The sequence below is a fragment of the Herpailurus yagouaroundi genome, unplaced genomic scaffold, assembly GCF_014898765.1.
Source record: "Herpailurus yagouaroundi ecotype Mexico unplaced genomic scaffold, PumYag 215, whole genome shotgun sequence".
Lineage (NCBI taxonomy): Eukaryota > Metazoa > Chordata > Mammalia > Carnivora > Felidae > Herpailurus > Herpailurus yagouaroundi.
Window position 1 is genome coordinate 8,558,785 of NW_024412446.1, and position 16,627 is coordinate 8,575,411.

Genomic DNA, 16,627 nt, shown 5'->3' on the forward strand with positions numbered 1-16,627 from the left:
TTGTTTTTTTTTTTTGTGTTTTTTTTTTTTTGTTTTTCTCCCCTCCCCCCCCCCCCCCCCGCCCCGAATGCACTGCCTCCCCACCCACCATTTTTGCCTGTGAAATATGAGGTGTCCTTCCGGGCCCTGGTTCAAATGACACTTCCTCTAAGAAGCATTTAGTCATTAACTCAGTTCCAACTGGTGGTCCCTCACCCCCTCCATGGCATACTGTCCACACCACTCTCTGGACCCACCAAGCACTGCCTTGCCTCTTGGAGACTTCTGGGCATGTCTCAAATCCATAATCACACGTATCCTGGGCAAAGGCACTGAGTCTTATATAAAGCTCAGGGAATATTCAATGGGCTGATGAACAACTTTTCCAGCCCTCAAAATCCATGGGACTTCCTGAAATATTGGGGAACTGAGGGGTGGGAAAGAAGAAAGTTTTTCCCCTCTCTTAGCAGCCATTTACTGGTCATCTGCCTCTCAAGGAATCATAGGACAGCTTTCATCCCTGCATGTCAAGGTAAGGAAACCAAGGTCCAGAGAGTGAAAGGGGGTTTCTCAAGCTCACACAGCAGATTAGTGGCAGAGCCAGGGCCTGGACTCAGGGTATACTCAGTTTAGTGCTCTTTCCCTTCTGTGGAGGGAGTAGTGGAGTATTGAGGGGCAAAGACATATTCTGGGGTAGTCAGGATTACTTTGATAATTCAATGATTTAAAATTTTTTTTAACATTTATTTATTTTTGAAAGACAGAGGAAGACAGAATGTGAGTGGGTTTGGGGCAGAGAGAGAGGGAGACACAGAATCCGAAGCAGGCTCCAGGCTCTGAGCTGTCAGAACTGAGCCCGACGCACGGCTCGAACCCACGAACCCTGAGATCATGACCTGAGCTGAAGTCGGACGCTTAACTGACTGAGCCACCCAGATGCCCTGATAAGTAAATGATTAAATACAGAGTCCTTAGATCAGCTCTGCCACCATAAGCACCGTGTGTTTGCTGCTATCACCCTTATTATTATTATTCCTCTGCCCATCATTGACAACTACGACCTCCTCCCACCGGTCCCGTCATTTCAGGGCAGGGAGGAGCCCTGGGAATATTACCTATGCCAGTACATCCTTCCTAGGCAGCAGCTAAGAAGCTGGTGGGTAGCTTTAGAGGACTAGCCATCTAGGTTACTGACCCTAGGGGCCTAGGGTGACTTTTCTAGACCATGATAGAGCCAAGGCCCAACAAATGAAACCTTGAGTAAAAATTGGGTGTTTTGTCTCTTTCTTTCAGTGAAGGGAAAATGAAAAGGAATCTTCTTCCTTTTCTGCATGTTCCCAACAGACTGGGCGACTCTGGCACAGTGCCTCCAGGGCTCCCTGGGCCCAGGGGCCTCCATGGCTCAGTGCAAGCAGCAGCCACAGAGCCTGCTGTCTGTCTGTCTGGCCCTCTGTCAGGCAGCCTTCAGACCCTCTCAAGCTAGGTCCTTGGGAAGACAGGGTGTCCAGAGTCAGTTTCCACATCCTTCTCCCATCACTGAGCTGAAAGCAAGATTTCTCATCTCTGATTGGAGGGACACCAAAGTAATCACCGGAACCCAGTGAGTGTCAGCGCCCGCCGACGGGCCCCCGGAACAGGGGAGTTCAGCATTGCTGCAGGCAAGTGGCATCTTGTTTCTCTGATTCCCAACTTCTGTCCTCTGCCACACAATGGGAGGGGAGACTGGACAAGTGCACACCCAGGGACTGCTTTTCTTTTCCCAGAGAAGAGCTGCAATTTGCCTCCCTCCTCTAAAAACAAATGTAATTGCAAATTTGGGACGGGCCCACGAGAAGGACTCTGAGAATTGAGACCAAAGTTCCCTTAGTGGGCTGAACCATTTCTTGGTTTCTATTCCATTTCCATGTTGGAGTCTGATTGGGTAGAAAAGAGTGCAGCATTAAATGCTGGCTGCTTCGTAAGGGAGCCCTGTACATTGGGGAGTTTTTAGTTGGGATTTCATGTGAATAGTTAGGAACTAATTAGAGCAGCAATTCTCTTGCCCCAAATCTGATTCTAGGATCCTGTTGGTTTTTTTCTGAGTCTTTCCAGAGAGCGTGACCCCTCTCATGACATCCCAACCAGCCCAGACATGTGTGTTTTTTGTTTTTTGTTTTTTTTTTTCCTCCAGCTGGTGGAGCTGAGCTGGCTGAGGAGTCTATACTCCCTCATTCCAGAGCCTTTGTGACCAGGAACATATTTGGCCATCCCTTCATTCATGTACTCATTCATTCACTGAAACCACTATTTCAGGGTGCTGGGGTAACAGTGGTGAACAAGAGAGAGGTGTTTGGAATCCTCTTGGAGGGCTCAGTCTAGCAGGAGAGACAGACACTGAGTGGTTTACAAAAGCACCAAGTAACCTGAAATGCAGGCCTCCCTAGTCTGGTGGTTAGGGAAAGCTTCCTAGCAGAAGTGATATTCAAGTTAAGATCGGAGGGAAAATGAAGAAATGTCCAGGCATTTTAGCTGGAAATACCATCCTGTGCAAAAGTTCTGAAAAAGCAAGAGAGACCAGGGGACTGAAAGATGAAGCTGGAAGGAAGTAAGGGGCCAGGCCACAGGGACTTGTGTGCCACCAAAAGGATGTGGGTCTTTTTTCTGCCAGCAGTGGGAAGTGCTCTAGTTGCTGTGGGTTGCTGGGCAAGTTTTCCCTCCAATTGACCATTCTGTGTTGACGTCAGCCTCATGAGCTTGGGACTGTGTAAACTGACAGACTCAAGTCAAATGTGACCACTGTGTGGCTTGTTTTGGCTATTGCAGCCAGACTTTTGTTCTTTTCCACTCTCCCTTTGTTAGAATACATGTCACATGTGTTGGTTTCTTATGTCAGCTGCTGGCACCAGACTGTGTTCATGAGACTAAGCAGACTAGCCCAGGACAGAGTGCAATGAACTTGGGGAAGGAGAAATTAGGAGTTACAAGGTGTTATGACTAGAACCTCAAAGTGCCTTATGTAAAAGATGGGTGTTCTGGGTCAGTTCAGGGAGAGAAAGCCAGCGCTAGGTTGAATCATCCATGTGGGAAGGATGGCGGGGTGGTCCCTTGGGGGAAAGGGGTGACTGGTCTTCTGTGATTCTTCTCGGACACTGTCTGCTGTTCCTAACTGTCTGAGTTAGGCCGCCTACCCATCTGCCTCTCCCTTTCAAGGGTCATGACTGCCCAACACAAGCTGAGTACAGGTGTATACCCAGCTTCTGGGAAGGGGCATCCCTTGTGAAAGTGGCCCACTTCCTCTCTCCTTTCAAGATTATAAAGGTGAAATTTAGAGGACATCAAAAGGTGAAATTTAGGACATCAATGGAAGAATGATGGGGAAACAAAGAGGGGGTATGAGCTTGCCAAGAGACCATCTTCGTTTTCCCCCTAACCAAATAGTGTTCTCAGCACTTTGACATAGTGTTCTCAGCACTGTTGGGGACAGACATTGTGTGGGGGAGTTCTGCATTTTGCAGGATACTTTAACATCTCTCGCTTTAAAATGGTCCTACAAAAAAAAAAAAAAAAAAAATACTCCTACACATTTGCAAATACTTCTGTGGGGCAGTACCAACTACCCCTCCCCTGATTGAGAGCCACTGTTGCAGTGTTTACAGGCACAGGATACATACACATAGCTGTGCTCCAGGTCCCGCAGCTAGCAAGCCAGGAAACTGGAAAAATCACCACCTCCCCCCCACCCCGCCCCATTTCAGAATATCTTAGAGAAGCTTTTGTCAAGTGGGGTGGTTATTCTTCCTGGGCTACTCATGGAGGTTCCTGATGTCTCCTGACCCCAAATGGAGTTCCTCCTGCCTTCCCTAGCCTCATTACTCACAATGGTAGCCTGGAGCTCAGGCAAGGTTGAGATTTGAGTACAGGCATTTCCAGGCCTCTTGTCTGGACTGTGGCCAGGGTTGGCAGGACCGTGTCTGGCGGCTGAGGTGCTGCTCTGTTGGGCCACCAGATGGCACTCGGGAGCCCCCCGCCGTCTGCCGCAGGACTGCTGGTGGCAGGAGTGACTGCAGAGGGAACTTGCCTTAAGGAGGCCTGGTCCTTAAAGAGACAGGGCCACACAACCGCAAACTTGCACGGTAACCCCAACACAAGACTCCCCTGATGACAGGCACCACTGACTAGGCTCTGATGCTCCTTTGTCGTCGCCTTCCTGAATGTCGAGCCACCACCTCTTGGAGCCAATCTCCTTGACAGCCTGTCCTCAGCCCCTGCGGCCACTCCTGGGCCTGACAGGGACAGGGCCAGCCTGGCTGGTGGCGTCACAGCTCCTGGCAGAGCAGCACGGGGCTGGGATGCATCTGCAGAACTCTGGCTGAGAGAACCAGAAGCACAGCCAGCTTCAGCGGAATGGTGGCCACAGGAGGGCAGAGGGCCAGCCTGTGAGCTCTGACCCCAGGTGGACATGCCTCTGCTTTACTCAGAGCTGATAAGGTTGGAACCGCTGAACTTTGTCTCTGGACTTTGGGGACTTAAAGAATCCTTCAGTCTCTTCTGCTGGCTTCTTTCCAAATGCTGACGGGGATGCTGTGGTGAGTAAATTAGGAAGGGGTCTCCACACTCTACTGTTGAGCCCTCTGATCGACTCTTTAGGAAACCTCTCACGTTGACCCCTGGGGGGGTGTGATCTGAGCCAAGTCGGGTGAGGAGGGCCACTTTAGCCGGGGGTTGGCATGAGACTCTCCCGAAATTGCATATGGTATAGTGTATACTTAGCATAATCTAAGGCAGCTACTGTGTCCAAGAAGCTGGGCTCGCTGTGGCCACTGGCCATGGGAGCTGGGCATGTGGGTATGTGTGGGGAGCTCCATGACTACAGGGAGTTGGATGTCACTGTGCCTTCTCCTGGCCATGCTGCTGAGTGAGGCAGCAAAGGGATGAATGCAGTTCTCTGGTTTATGTCTTGCCAGGGCTGCAGATATTTCTTACGACTCAAGCTGACACAAAACTTTGGGAGAAATAAATAATTGGGGAGGGCTTTGAGTTAATCTGTGCTATCTGTAGATCTCACTGTCATTGGCAAAGCAAGGAGGCTGGGAAGAGACAGGTCAGAAGAGGACAAAGGCCAAGCCTTCTCCCTAAGAGGTGACCCAATAGAGGCCTGGAGAATTTTCTGCTTTCCAGGCCCTAGGGGTGAGGGTGAATTTCAGAACAGTAAATGCTGCTTTACTGTACCAAGGTAAAGGAAATGAAGCAAGGACCCAGAAACAGCCCTCCCACCCAAGGTCGGCTAGGAAGCAGAGTTTATAGTCTGGAAGTCATCTGCCTGATCTACCTGGGTACCCACCTACAGACTCAAAAGATGAGATGGGAAAGGTTCAAGATTGGCCCAAGGCATAGAAGCAGTGGGGTTCATTGGGGACTGGAGTTCAGGAAACTGGCACTGGATTGATTGCATCTAGTTTATCTCCAGAGTCATCTGCCCTGTTGTAGTAGATGGGGCTTTCTTTGAAAACCAGCTCTGTTTTTGCTTAATCATTGGTGGCCCTGGAGGGGAGGCGCGTTCTGGAATGACACTGCTTTGCATTCCCCCTATGGCTCCAGTTTCTTCCTCTGTCTGAGTTTAGCTTCATTCTGTTCATTCATTAGTTCACTCTTATGGCAGCCCAATACAGAGATTACACACCTGGACTCTGGATTCAGCATCTCAGTTCATTTCCAAGTATTACCAGCTACTAGCTGGCCAGTGACTTAGCCTGTCTACTTCTGGGATAGGGAGCGTAGAGCAGTGCCTATCTCATTGGTTTATTATGAGGATTAAGTGAGATAACCTACATGAAGCACATAGAGCAGGGCCCCACACTTAAGACGCACTCAGTAAATGTTAGCTGTCATTCGTTTGATTTATTCAGCCCGTATTATTGAACGCCATTCTGTTGGGCTTTGGGCAGAAAGTCTGGTCTTGGGGCACAATATGATTATGGCTGCTTTACAGTCTACCCGAGTCAGTCATCCACTGGGCAGAGTGCTGTGGATACCCCAGTGAAAAAAGATGCAGTTCCAGCTTTGAAAGAGCTGATCTGGCAGGAAGGATACAAAGTCTTGGGGTTTTTTTGGCTATCATAGTCTGATTTTTGTTTTTGTTTTTACTTTAATGTTTATTTATTTTTGAGAGAGTGTGAGTAGGGGAGGGGCGGTGGTGAGGGGACAGAGGATCTGAAGCAGGCTGTGCATTGACAGCAGCGAGCTGCTGGGCTCGAACTGGGCTCGAGATCATGACCTGAGCTGAAGTCAGCTGCTCACCCAACTGAGCCACCCAAGCATTTTTGTTTTTTGTTTTTTGTTTTTTTTTAATTTGAATGCATAGGCCCTCCATCCCCACCTGTACATCCAACCTCTGCACACTGGTACCCCCTGCCAGCCCCAGCATGGGGAGAGGTGAATGGACATCCTTTTCACCAGCAGTGATCTCCAGGTGATCAAGGAAGCAGGGACTCCCGGAGCCTTCCTGTTGTGCACAGTGGAGCAGGATTTGCTAACAGTGAGGAGGCAAGAAACGTGGAGATACCCAGTTTTGGCTGTAAGCACAGTCACCCTTTTTCCATCCTGGCTGAGTGGCTGGTAGAATCAAGTGTTGGTTGTTGTGAAGGCAGTGAGTGGCACACCTGGGAATTAAGGGCAAGTCCGCTGACCTTCAGAATGGGATATATCTCCTTCCCACTCAGCCTCTCATCATCAGCCCAGCACTACGGGCAAGGCAACCGACCCTTAAGTCCCCCTTAAATCAACGGGTGGTGAGGCAGGAGCAGGTGGTCACCAAGGGAGGTGGGGAATTGAGGACAGCCTACCTGCAAAGGTGGGGAGTGTTCACTCAAAAGCCTAGAGAGAGAATGGTTAGTGTGGGCTGCGAGGTGAGGTGCGTTGAGTGCTGATTCAGTGCCTTGGGGTACTCAGGCAGGTCTGCACTTCGCTGAATCAGGGCAGTCTGCGCACAGGAAAGCCCCTCCGCCACTCTGAGAGATTGGGGTTGTTGGCAGAGCACTTAACCTTTGGCACAATGCAGATGAGAATGATTATTTAACTCCTTCCTTACTAGGAAGTTGGATTGGGTCTCTCCAAATTCCTCCCCCATCCTTAGTGCCAGGAATCTGGAGACTTCTGTTCCGGTCTCAAAACACCCTGGTGCTCAAAGACCCACACACCTGTCTCCAAGCCAAGAGTTGGGCTGTGTGGTGTTAACCACCTACTGGAAGGCACCAGAAAAGGCATCAAGGGCATCTTGAGGTAACTACCCTTTCCCAGGACACGTGTATGAAACTGTGTGTGGAGATGGAGGAGGGCTGGAAGGGTTTACTTAGCTGCTCAGTGCCTCAGGTTTCTCATCTAGAAAATGGAGGGAACAGAGATGACATTGAGGTTCGCAGTGAGATAATCTTGTAAGCAAAGCACTAAGATCCAAGCCAGGTGTACCGCAGACATTCTCTGTTAATTATTAGAAGTGTTCCTCCAAGATTCCTCTCTCCCTGTACCCTATATTGTGTTCTGGAGCAGGAGGTCCAGGACAGGATTGGACAGAATGTAGGAGAAAAGCAAACTATGGCAACGCTAAGGAGAGCAACTGTAACATTTTAGCTTGAAAATGCTGAAAATAGCGTGTTCAAGCCTTTGTAGATAAAAATGTAAAATGTATGCAAATGTATGTGTCTCACGCAGAAACATACATCTATGGCCTCCTCGCAGTCAGTTTCCGGATGTGGCCATCAGGAAAACCCCCTGCTGATACAGAGAGGGCCCATGCTGCCTTGATGGTGGTAGTGGTTATTGGGGAGAGGGCAGTGCTGCTGCTTCCCTGGGCTGAGCTCCTGTTTCTAGCTTTCTTCTGGGTTCTGTGCCTTCTGAGACTTCCACGTGGGAAGAAGAGAGGCTCTGGGCCCCTCTCTGCTCCTCCACCCTCACCATCCTCCCTCAAATGAGAGCTCATTTGCTTCCTCTCCCATCCTGGCTCTATTTCTGGAGCATCTCATTGGAGATGCACAGCCCCCTCTCTGCCAAGCTCCAGGTGCCTACTCGGCCCTCCCAGTCTTGTGTGCAAGTCAGGGATGGTGGGAGGGTGACAGCTGAGCAGGGAGGGGCCGCAGGAGACGGAGGCAGAGTCTGAGCCTGGAGGGTTGGGAAGGGGGAAGGCTGAGTGGATGCAGGGAGGGGCCAGCCTTACCTCAGAGTTGAAAAACACCCACTGCAGCCAGCCACCTGTGGAGGCTTTTCACACCCTTCCCCTGCACCTTCCCAGGGGTTCACCTGACCTGCTGTGAGTTGGAGGCCTCTACCCAAGCAGCTGCCGGAACTGGCTGCAGGCTTCCATTCAGCATTACGGGTGAGGGTCTGCTTCTCTCCTCAAAAGAACTAGATCTGTGCTTGTTTGGAATGATGAGGAAGGAGCCCTGCCCCCATGTGGATGCGTCCCAGTAGAGCTGGGTCCCATGAAGGCTTTGCCTGTCAGCTGCTTGATGATGGGGGCTGAGGGGTGGGGAGGGTGTGCTCCACTATCGGAGACCTCACTATTTGAGGTAAAACTAGCATAAATGGCCCAGCGCAGGGTTCCCTTGGTGGGCCCACTGCTTCGCTTCTGTTGGGTTCTGGAGAGGAGCTTCAGCGCCCCCTGCCCTTGCCCACCCTAGCCTGGTCCCTCCTCCAGGGTCCCACAGGACCATATCTGCAGCAAAGTTGCCTTGGGTCCCATAGAATTGGCACCTAGGAGGCCTAAAGCCCTCCGCCACCACCCCCTCCCCCAACCTCTCCACTGCTCTTGCGAGGTCTTAGAAGGAATTTTACTTCCTCAGGTTTTGTTCTCAGAGGCATCTTGACCCCAGACTTCCCTCAGCTTGCATGTGATTATATATACAAGGTATGCCTCCTGGGCTGCGGCTGTGGATCCCCAAAGAAGTCTCCTGGGGAACCCAGGGAAGACCCTGGAGGCTCTCCTGCCCCCAGTTGGTCCTCCACTGCCCCTACTCAACCCCCAGCCTCCCGCCTTTCTCAAGCCGCCGCCCTCTGGTGTGTAGGGCCGAACTGCCCGGCTTTTAGGTCACGGGTGTTGAAATAGATGAGGTTGTTAAAGGTTTGGAAGGAAAGAGTTCCCGCGCGGGCCGAGGCTTTCCGCAGGCGGGCAGGACATTAACCCCGTCAGCGCCGTCCCCCAGGCTTGTCTAGGGGAGGGGCCTGACGGCCGCACCGGCCCCAGAAACTGCGCTTGGAGATCCTGGGGTGTCAGGTGATGTCACCCCTGCGGGGCCCATAGGTCTCCCCGCGGCACTTAGTCTGCGGGTTGCCAGAATTCGGCTGAGCGCATTGAGGGGAAGAAGCGGAGCCTGGGCCTGCACCGCAGCCCGGAGACCCCCGCGGGACCACTCCTCCGTCACGGGCTGGAGCCCCTCGCGTCTGGGCGTCCGTGGGGACTGGGGCTGCTCCCCGCACCCCCGACCGGGTCTGGAGGCGTGCTGCGGCGGGGGAGGGGGCGCGGAAGCCTCGCGCCGATTGGTCGCGGCCCCCGCCCCCCGCCCCTGGCCGCGGCGCAGCCCCCGGGAAGTTGCTAGTCTGCGGGCGCGCTGCGGGGCCGCCGCTCCGGGATCCGCAGCGGGGCTCGCCGAGGCCACTGCGGCCGGAAGGGCTCCCGGGGGCGCTCGCCTGCCCTCGCCCGCCCTCCCCTCCTCTCCCGGCAGCTCCGGCTCCTCCCTGCTACCTGTTTCCCTGCCTGCCCCCGCCTCCACCCCGCGCCCGGCAACTTCGGCCTCCCGGGCTGGCCGCCCCTCCCGGCTCCCCGCCGGCCCGCCCGCCCGCCGCCCGCGCCCTCCCTCCTTTGTTGTGCGATGAGGGTCGGGTTTCCGATCTGACGGAGCCGCCGCCGCGCCGAGCCGCGGGCATGGAGCCGCTCAGCCACCGGGGCCTGCCGCGCCTCTCCTGGATCGACACCCTCTACAGCAGTACGTGTGCGCTCGGGCCGGGGAGGCCGGGCGGGAACGGGCCGCGGCGCCCCGACGGCCCCGGGGCGCGACCGCCGGGCTTGTCTGGGGAGCCCGGAGCGGGCAGGGGGCTGCGGGCGCCGCCGGCCGGGTGCCAGCGGGCCGGGAGGCGGGGAAGAGGCGTGGGTCCCCCGCCATCGGCCGCAGATGGGGTCCCCAGAGCGGACTTGGAGCGGGTGGGGGGCCAGTGGACCGACGGGGCTTGGAGAGCTGTGTCACCCATTTCCCACCTGTTGTGTAACTGAGCACTCCCCAGCCCCCAGGAAGGAGAGCCCTTGTAGGGGGCTCCCTCCGCTTCCTTCTGTCCTTCTGTCCTTCTGTCCACGCTGAAGCAGAAAGGCCATTTTGGCGAAGCCCTTGGCGCCTGAGTTTGTCACCTCGGGGACATCCTGGGGTGTTGTGTGTTTTGGGGTGGAGGTGGGGTCGGGTGGGAGGGTCTGTAGGGGCAGATCTCCACGGGGGCCATTTGGATTGAAGGAGCTGAAAACCTCGGGCTCAGCAGTCTTTCCTGCCAGCTTCATCGCCACCCCCCCCCTCACAACCCCCAAAAAAAGAAAATAAAACAAAAAAAAAAAAAAAAAAACCTCGGCTTTTCCACCCCCTCATTCCCAAATCTGCTTCGATCATGTGATTGCTCTTGCACTGCCGCTGGGGATGTGTAACTGATCACTCGTACATTCTGGGGGCTCCCCGTGAGCACCCCCACTTTACACCCTGCCTTGCTTAGGTGACTAAAAGCCCTGCGCTTCTCTCCACCCTCCCTTGAGACATCTTCCCCAAAGCTTTCAGTGATTTAAGAAGAGGGTCCTGCAGGCCCCTGAAGAAGCCAGTGAGTGGATTTTGCCCTCTCTGAGCACTTCAGTGGGACCCTCCCACTCTCTTGCTATGTCTCCTAGCCCAGAGTTCCTGAGGCGGGGGGCAGGGGTTGGGGGAGGCAAGCTCAGTTTCTGGACATTGGATGCCATGGGACAAGGACATTTTTAAGGGTTAACCTGGCTCCGGTACCTTGTTGACGGTTATATGGGTGAAGAGAGGAATAGACAGGGATGGTGCCTTGAACCCCCAAGGCTTTGCCCTGGAGGCCCCTCGGTACTCAGTATCCAGCCTCTGACCTCTGCATCCCCTTGGGTCCCCATCATTCCCCTCACCTTCTTCTCCTCCCTCTTCTCCCTCCTCCTCCCCCTCCATCCTCTTTTCCTTCCTCCGCCCCCCCCACCCCCCCTCCATAGGAGCTCTCCTTGTGATGGTTCATTCCACTTTGGCTTTTCAACATCAAAGGGGCAAAGCCAGATCCCCTGGGTGTCAGTCTTGCACCAAGCCCAGCCACTCCATCTGCTCCTTCCCCTGCAGAGGCCAGCATCCGTTGGGTGAAGGTCAGGGCCCATGGCTGTATGGCGTGTGTATGCACGTGTGTCTGTGTGAATGGGGGCACACATCTGTTCAGAGCCTTGCTGCAGATCAGCTCCTGACCTGAAGGAAGGATTAGTGACCTCTTAGCTGTGCTCTTGCAAATAACAGTAATAACAATGCCTCATATTCACATGCTACTTATGTTCCCAAATATTTCTGGCTCTCTGGCGAAACCCAGTAGTGGTTTCTGTATTTCTCAAAGCGTAGAATCCTGTGGAAATCTGTGTCTGACTTCCTCTCTATTGCCCTGACAAAGACTCCCTAACCTAATTATTTCCAAGTTTTCCTACCACCCCTCCCCCTGCCACTTAGAGCAGGGAAGCAAAATTGTCTGAGGTCTCCTTGAAAATTTCTGACCAGAGGGAGATGGGACCTGAAAAGGGAATTCGACTGAGGCCTTCTTTAGGGGTGCCTGTTAACCAGCCCTGACTCAGGCAGGCAGGCAGGCATCTGAGCTGTCTGCTATGCTGCTGCCCCAGCCCCTGGGCTCCTGGGGGCAGCCTGGAGGGGGGAAGGCACTGACTTGGCAGCAATGTGAGGAGTCCCTGCCTCCCTCCTCAAAATGGCTTATTTGAGAGCCATAGAATGAGGCTTCCTGGGGAGGTGCTGTGCAGTCATGTTTGGGCTGTTAGCCATGAAGTTTCCTCTTGACAAGAGCCTAAATTAAAACAAATACCCAGGCTGTCATTTGCCTGGCAGCAAGGTTTTGTAGCTCCCGGAGGAAGTTCCTCTGCCTCTCAGAAAGCTGTTTGCTTACAAGGCTCACAATCCTGGGGTGGCAAGTCCCCACAAAAGCTAAATCCGTCAGGAATTGCAAAGGGGAAGTCCCCAGGGCACAGGGTGGGCATTGCTTAGAGATGTGAATGACCCAGTGATAGAGGCCCTTCCCAAGTGCTGCTCCTGGTAACAGTGATAATAGCATATCCTGAGGACCCACTATGTGCGAGGCACTATGCTAGGCTCTCTCCATCCATCCTCTCCAGACCACACAACTGTGTGAGACAGGTAGTCTTATCTCCATTTTGCAGAAAGAGGGGCTTGGTGAGCTCAAATCATTATCCAAAGTCACATAAGTGATAAGTGATAAAGCTGCAGTTCAGATCACACCCTAGGTTGGTAAGGAAGACTCTTAGTGTCACCTAGATATGTCAGAAGTTGCTCAAGGCCTTGGAATGTCATGGAATGGGGGGACATCTGTCTCTTTGGTCCTCTGTGTTCACAGGATTCTTCCAGCAGGATAAGTGGCCGCAAATGACTCTGAGCCCAACAAGAGTCCACGTGCCTCTTGTAGGAACCGGGGGCTGGTCCTGGAGCCAAGGTGCGGGTGGTTGAGGCTCTGAACTCACTGAGGTTGATGGTTCTCTCCTCCTAAGATGCCAGGCTGCCAACCGGCCCCTCCTCTGACTTACTTCTTGCCTTTGGAGTTGTCAGCTCATTCTTTGTGGCTTCAGCATCTATCCCAGGAGAAGTATGTGCATTTTCATTGCAGGTTGGTAGTCATTTGAGAAGAGGTGGGCAGCAGGCCCCTCTCCCCTGCGGTAGAAGTCCTGAAGGGCCACGGTGATGGTGATTTGTCTGACTCAAGGAGACAGGTTGACTCCCAGCTGCCAGTGTGATATGGGACTGATGGGAGCAAGGTCTTTGCTCCTGATAAGCTGGAGTGGCAGACAAGGCTTCCAGCCATCCCACTTCTTGTCTCTGTCCCAGTCATTTTCCTATGTCACTGTAATAATGTCAGCTTTGCTCCTCAATGCCTTGCCTAAATTCTCTCCCTGGAGCTGGTGTGATTCTTTCTGTAGGGCTGTGTCCTTCATTTTATCTTCTCTGTGCCTTTCTCTCATCACCTTTTCCACTAAACACATCACTTCCTCTTGGTTTTCTTCTATACCATGGAATTAGACTGGATTAAATTAAGCTCTGTGAGGGGTGCCTGGGTGGCTCAGTAGGTTAAGCGTCCAACTCTTGATCTCAACTCACATCATGATCTCACGGTTCATGAGTTTGGGCCCCACGTTGGGCTCTGAGCTGACAGCTCCAGAGCCTGTTTGGGATTCTCTCTCCTCTCTCTGCCCTTCCCCTGCTCACGCTAGCACACATGCGCATGCTCTCTCTCAAAAGTAAACAAACATTAAAAAAAATTAAAAAGCGGGATAACAACATGGGGAGGGTGCTCTGAGCCTGTCCCTCTAAGTGGATACCACCCTCCAAACAGATCTGAATTGAGGCATGTATGTGCCCCAGGCAGGCAATAATTTGGCACCTCTTCAAGTGGAAAGTCTTTCGTCTTCTACCCCAGACAACATTTGCAAGGGGTATTTCAGTCACTCGTGATATTTTCACATCCCTTATAGACTCAGTGCCCCATCCAAGAGCCAAGAAAGCATTTGGGGCTGTGGGGATGCAAACCCATCTCCAGAGCATCATGAGGCAGCCTAGGTTTCTCATCTGACTCCCATATTAGCCACACCAAGGACCAGGCTGCTGGCCTGACACAGACTGTGTGGGTCTGATCAGAGCAGTGGTCTCACAGAGGCCGCCTCAGACCACCTCGGATATGCTAGTGAGCACCTGCAGATGGGTGTTTTCTTACCCTCTGAATGGCCCCAGTCACTTAGTCCTTCTTGTTAACACCAGCCCATTATTGTTATGGCTGCTGGAGTCTCGGAGGTGGGGCTGGCAGAAGGATGAAGTCATCTACTCCGAGAAAAATTTTTGTGATTGTGATTGTTGCTGTTGTTCTTTGGCAAAACGGAAGAAATGACAGGAACATTTGTGAAGAATTAGCTAAGCGGGTAGCAGACGGGGGAGTAGTGAGAAAACTCATTCTGCCTCACTCTTGCAGGTGCGATGGAAGACTTGGGGCCGTTTTCCGAGGTGTGGTCCTCTCCCTGGGGGCAGTTCTGGTACCCTGTGCACACTTCTCTGTAATATGAAGCCACGAATGTCTCTCGTGGACACCATGTGGGTTGATGAATGTTTATAAGGTGCTTTGTAGGCGAGGAGTGCTGTTGGACTGCCCTCCAATCACGGCCCTCATCACGAACAGGGGTCCGTGAAAGGCTTGCTGAGGAGTGGCAAGGGGCCGGGAAAGGGGGAAGGGGGCTGGCAGGAACAGAGTGCCGGACCCAGTTTTTAGGTAGTGCCTAGGCCAGCTCCTCATGCGTAATGAGCCCTCTGTAATTTTTGGTTGCATGAGTGAGTATGAGAGGGAAAAGAAAACTCTTGGGTTCTTGGCTCCTTAACTCCTTACTCCACCAGAAACCCCAGAAACCGATTCATTGGCCCATTCACAAGTTTCCAGCTGTGTGGATTTGGTAATTGTAGTAGCTTGTAGTAGAGTCGGAGACCCCCCAAGGGAGTCCCACGCGTTGCTAGGGCTTGAGATTGTGCAGTTGGAAGACTTCACTGCCAGGGCTGGTGCTGCAGCTGTTTGGCTCAGCTTGAGCCCTTTGGGGGAAAACCAGGAACTAGGCAGCTTCACAGTCAGCTCCACATCCGTCACTGTTTTCCTCTGCTGGGCCCCTGGCTGTGGTAGGTGGAGGTGATCCATGGGGCTCCAGTACCCATCACATTCTATCTACAGGCTCTTAGAACTTTCCACTGAACACCAGTAGGAGAGGCCTGTAGCTTAGCTGTCTCCAGAGCAGAATAGGAGACATTGATTTTAATTTGTGGCCTTGGTCTGCTTCATTTGCATTTCTTTGGGCAAGATCGGGTCAGTGGGAGCCATGGATACCCTTGACTGGCAGTGGGAGTGTTCTACTTGTTTCTGAATCTTGGGGAGAACCTGTCCATTCCCTGTAAATGTGAAGAAAGAAATCAGGGCAGTAGGCAGACTTATAGAAATGGCCCCATATGGAGATTGGGGCTAGATGCTCAATCCAACCCCCTGCCCAAGAGCCCTTAAAGGTGGGACCAACTGGTACCATGACTGACTGGATGGAGAATAGATGTTCTCTGTCCCAGATTCAGACCTTTTTGGGGTCTCTCACTCAGTTTTCTGTACCTATGCTTGATTCCTATCTTCTTTTCTCCCCTTCCTTCCCTACCACACACCAGAATGAAAACTGAATATGGGTTTCCTAGCCATATGGAAACTAACAGGACCAGTGTCTTCAGGAGATGGGGCAGATGAGGTGGGTTCTGCAGTGACCTAATTGATCAGATGCCATTTCTCTCTTTTCTCCACCCTCACTTCTGATGCCTACATATCCCTCTAGACCACAGATAAACATGGAAGATGATATGGTCAGGCATTTTGCCTAAAGGTGAGCAAGATCTCCAGAAAGTGTTGGGTGGATGGAAGGCCTTGGGTGGACCAGGGCTGATGGAGCTCAGAGTTTTTGTCACTCCAGATGCCATGGCCACTGGCCTCTCTGGTATGTTGGCGGAGCTGGTGCCGCGTAGAAAAGCCCCGTATTGACTAAGGATCTGTGGGTTTACTCAGGGCTGTTGGGGGAGGACGTGGCCATAATTACCTTCATGGGATTGAAGGGCTGATCCTATTAGCAGGCTGGGCTAACCCCTTCCTCCTGGGCATTGCCTCCTGGCCAGCAGCAGGGGTTTAATGGATCAAGATTACGGAGACGAAAGATGTCGTATAATTAAACCCAGTTATTTCCCTACCTGGGGGACATCTCTATCCACAGCAGCAATTGATTTCCTCACTTGTGGTCACCCTGTTCAGCTGCAAGTTACCCTGGGCCTAAACAGCCTGTGGGCCATCTTTGTGAATGAGTTTCTTCTCTCTTGAAGGTGCAGTTTTAGGTGAAAAAACCCCTTCTGGGAGTTTTGGGGTCAGAGTGGCAGGGTGTTCTATACGATGGGGGCCTCTTTGGGAAACGTGTGTGGGTTCCACAAAGGTACGTAGAAATCTCACTCTTGGGGGGCGCCTGGGTGGCGCAGTCGGTTGAGCGTCCGACTTCAGCCAGGTCACGATCTCGCGGTCCGTGAGTTCGAGCCCCGCGTCAGGCTCTGGGCTGATGGCTCAGAGCCTGGAGCCTGTTTCCGATTCTGTGTCTCCCTCTCTCTCTGCCCCTCCCCCGTTCATGCTCTGTCTCTCTCTGTCCCAAAAATAAATAAACATTGAAAAAAAAAATTAAAAAAAAAAAAAGAAATCTCACCCTTGGGTCACTCATGACCCCTGGGCCCATGAAAAGAAGCTCGTCAGTCCTGCTTGGTTTGTCAAGATTAGTTTTTCCATTTGGTCTAAGAAGAACGGATGTGACATATAACCAGCCCTACTA

General features: G+C 52.7%; 1 protein-coding gene across 6 annotated transcripts in view; it reads left to right on the forward strand.

Annotated features, from left to right (window-relative positions):
- ABR (ABR activator of RhoGEF and GTPase) overlaps positions 1-16,627 on the forward strand; it is a 185,136-nt gene that overhangs the window by 36,060 nt on the left and 132,449 nt on the right. The window contains exon 1 of one of the 6 annotated variants that reach the window (XM_040455455.1): positions 9,807-9,932. The exons of the other annotated variants lie outside the window; for them this stretch is intronic. Coding sequence (XP_040311389.1) covers positions 9,872-9,932 — 61 coding nt within the window. The 5' untranslated portion in view covers positions 9,807-9,871. Of the gene's footprint in view, positions 1-9,806; positions 9,933-16,627 lie in introns of those variants that run through there. 6 annotated transcript variants of the gene reach the window in all.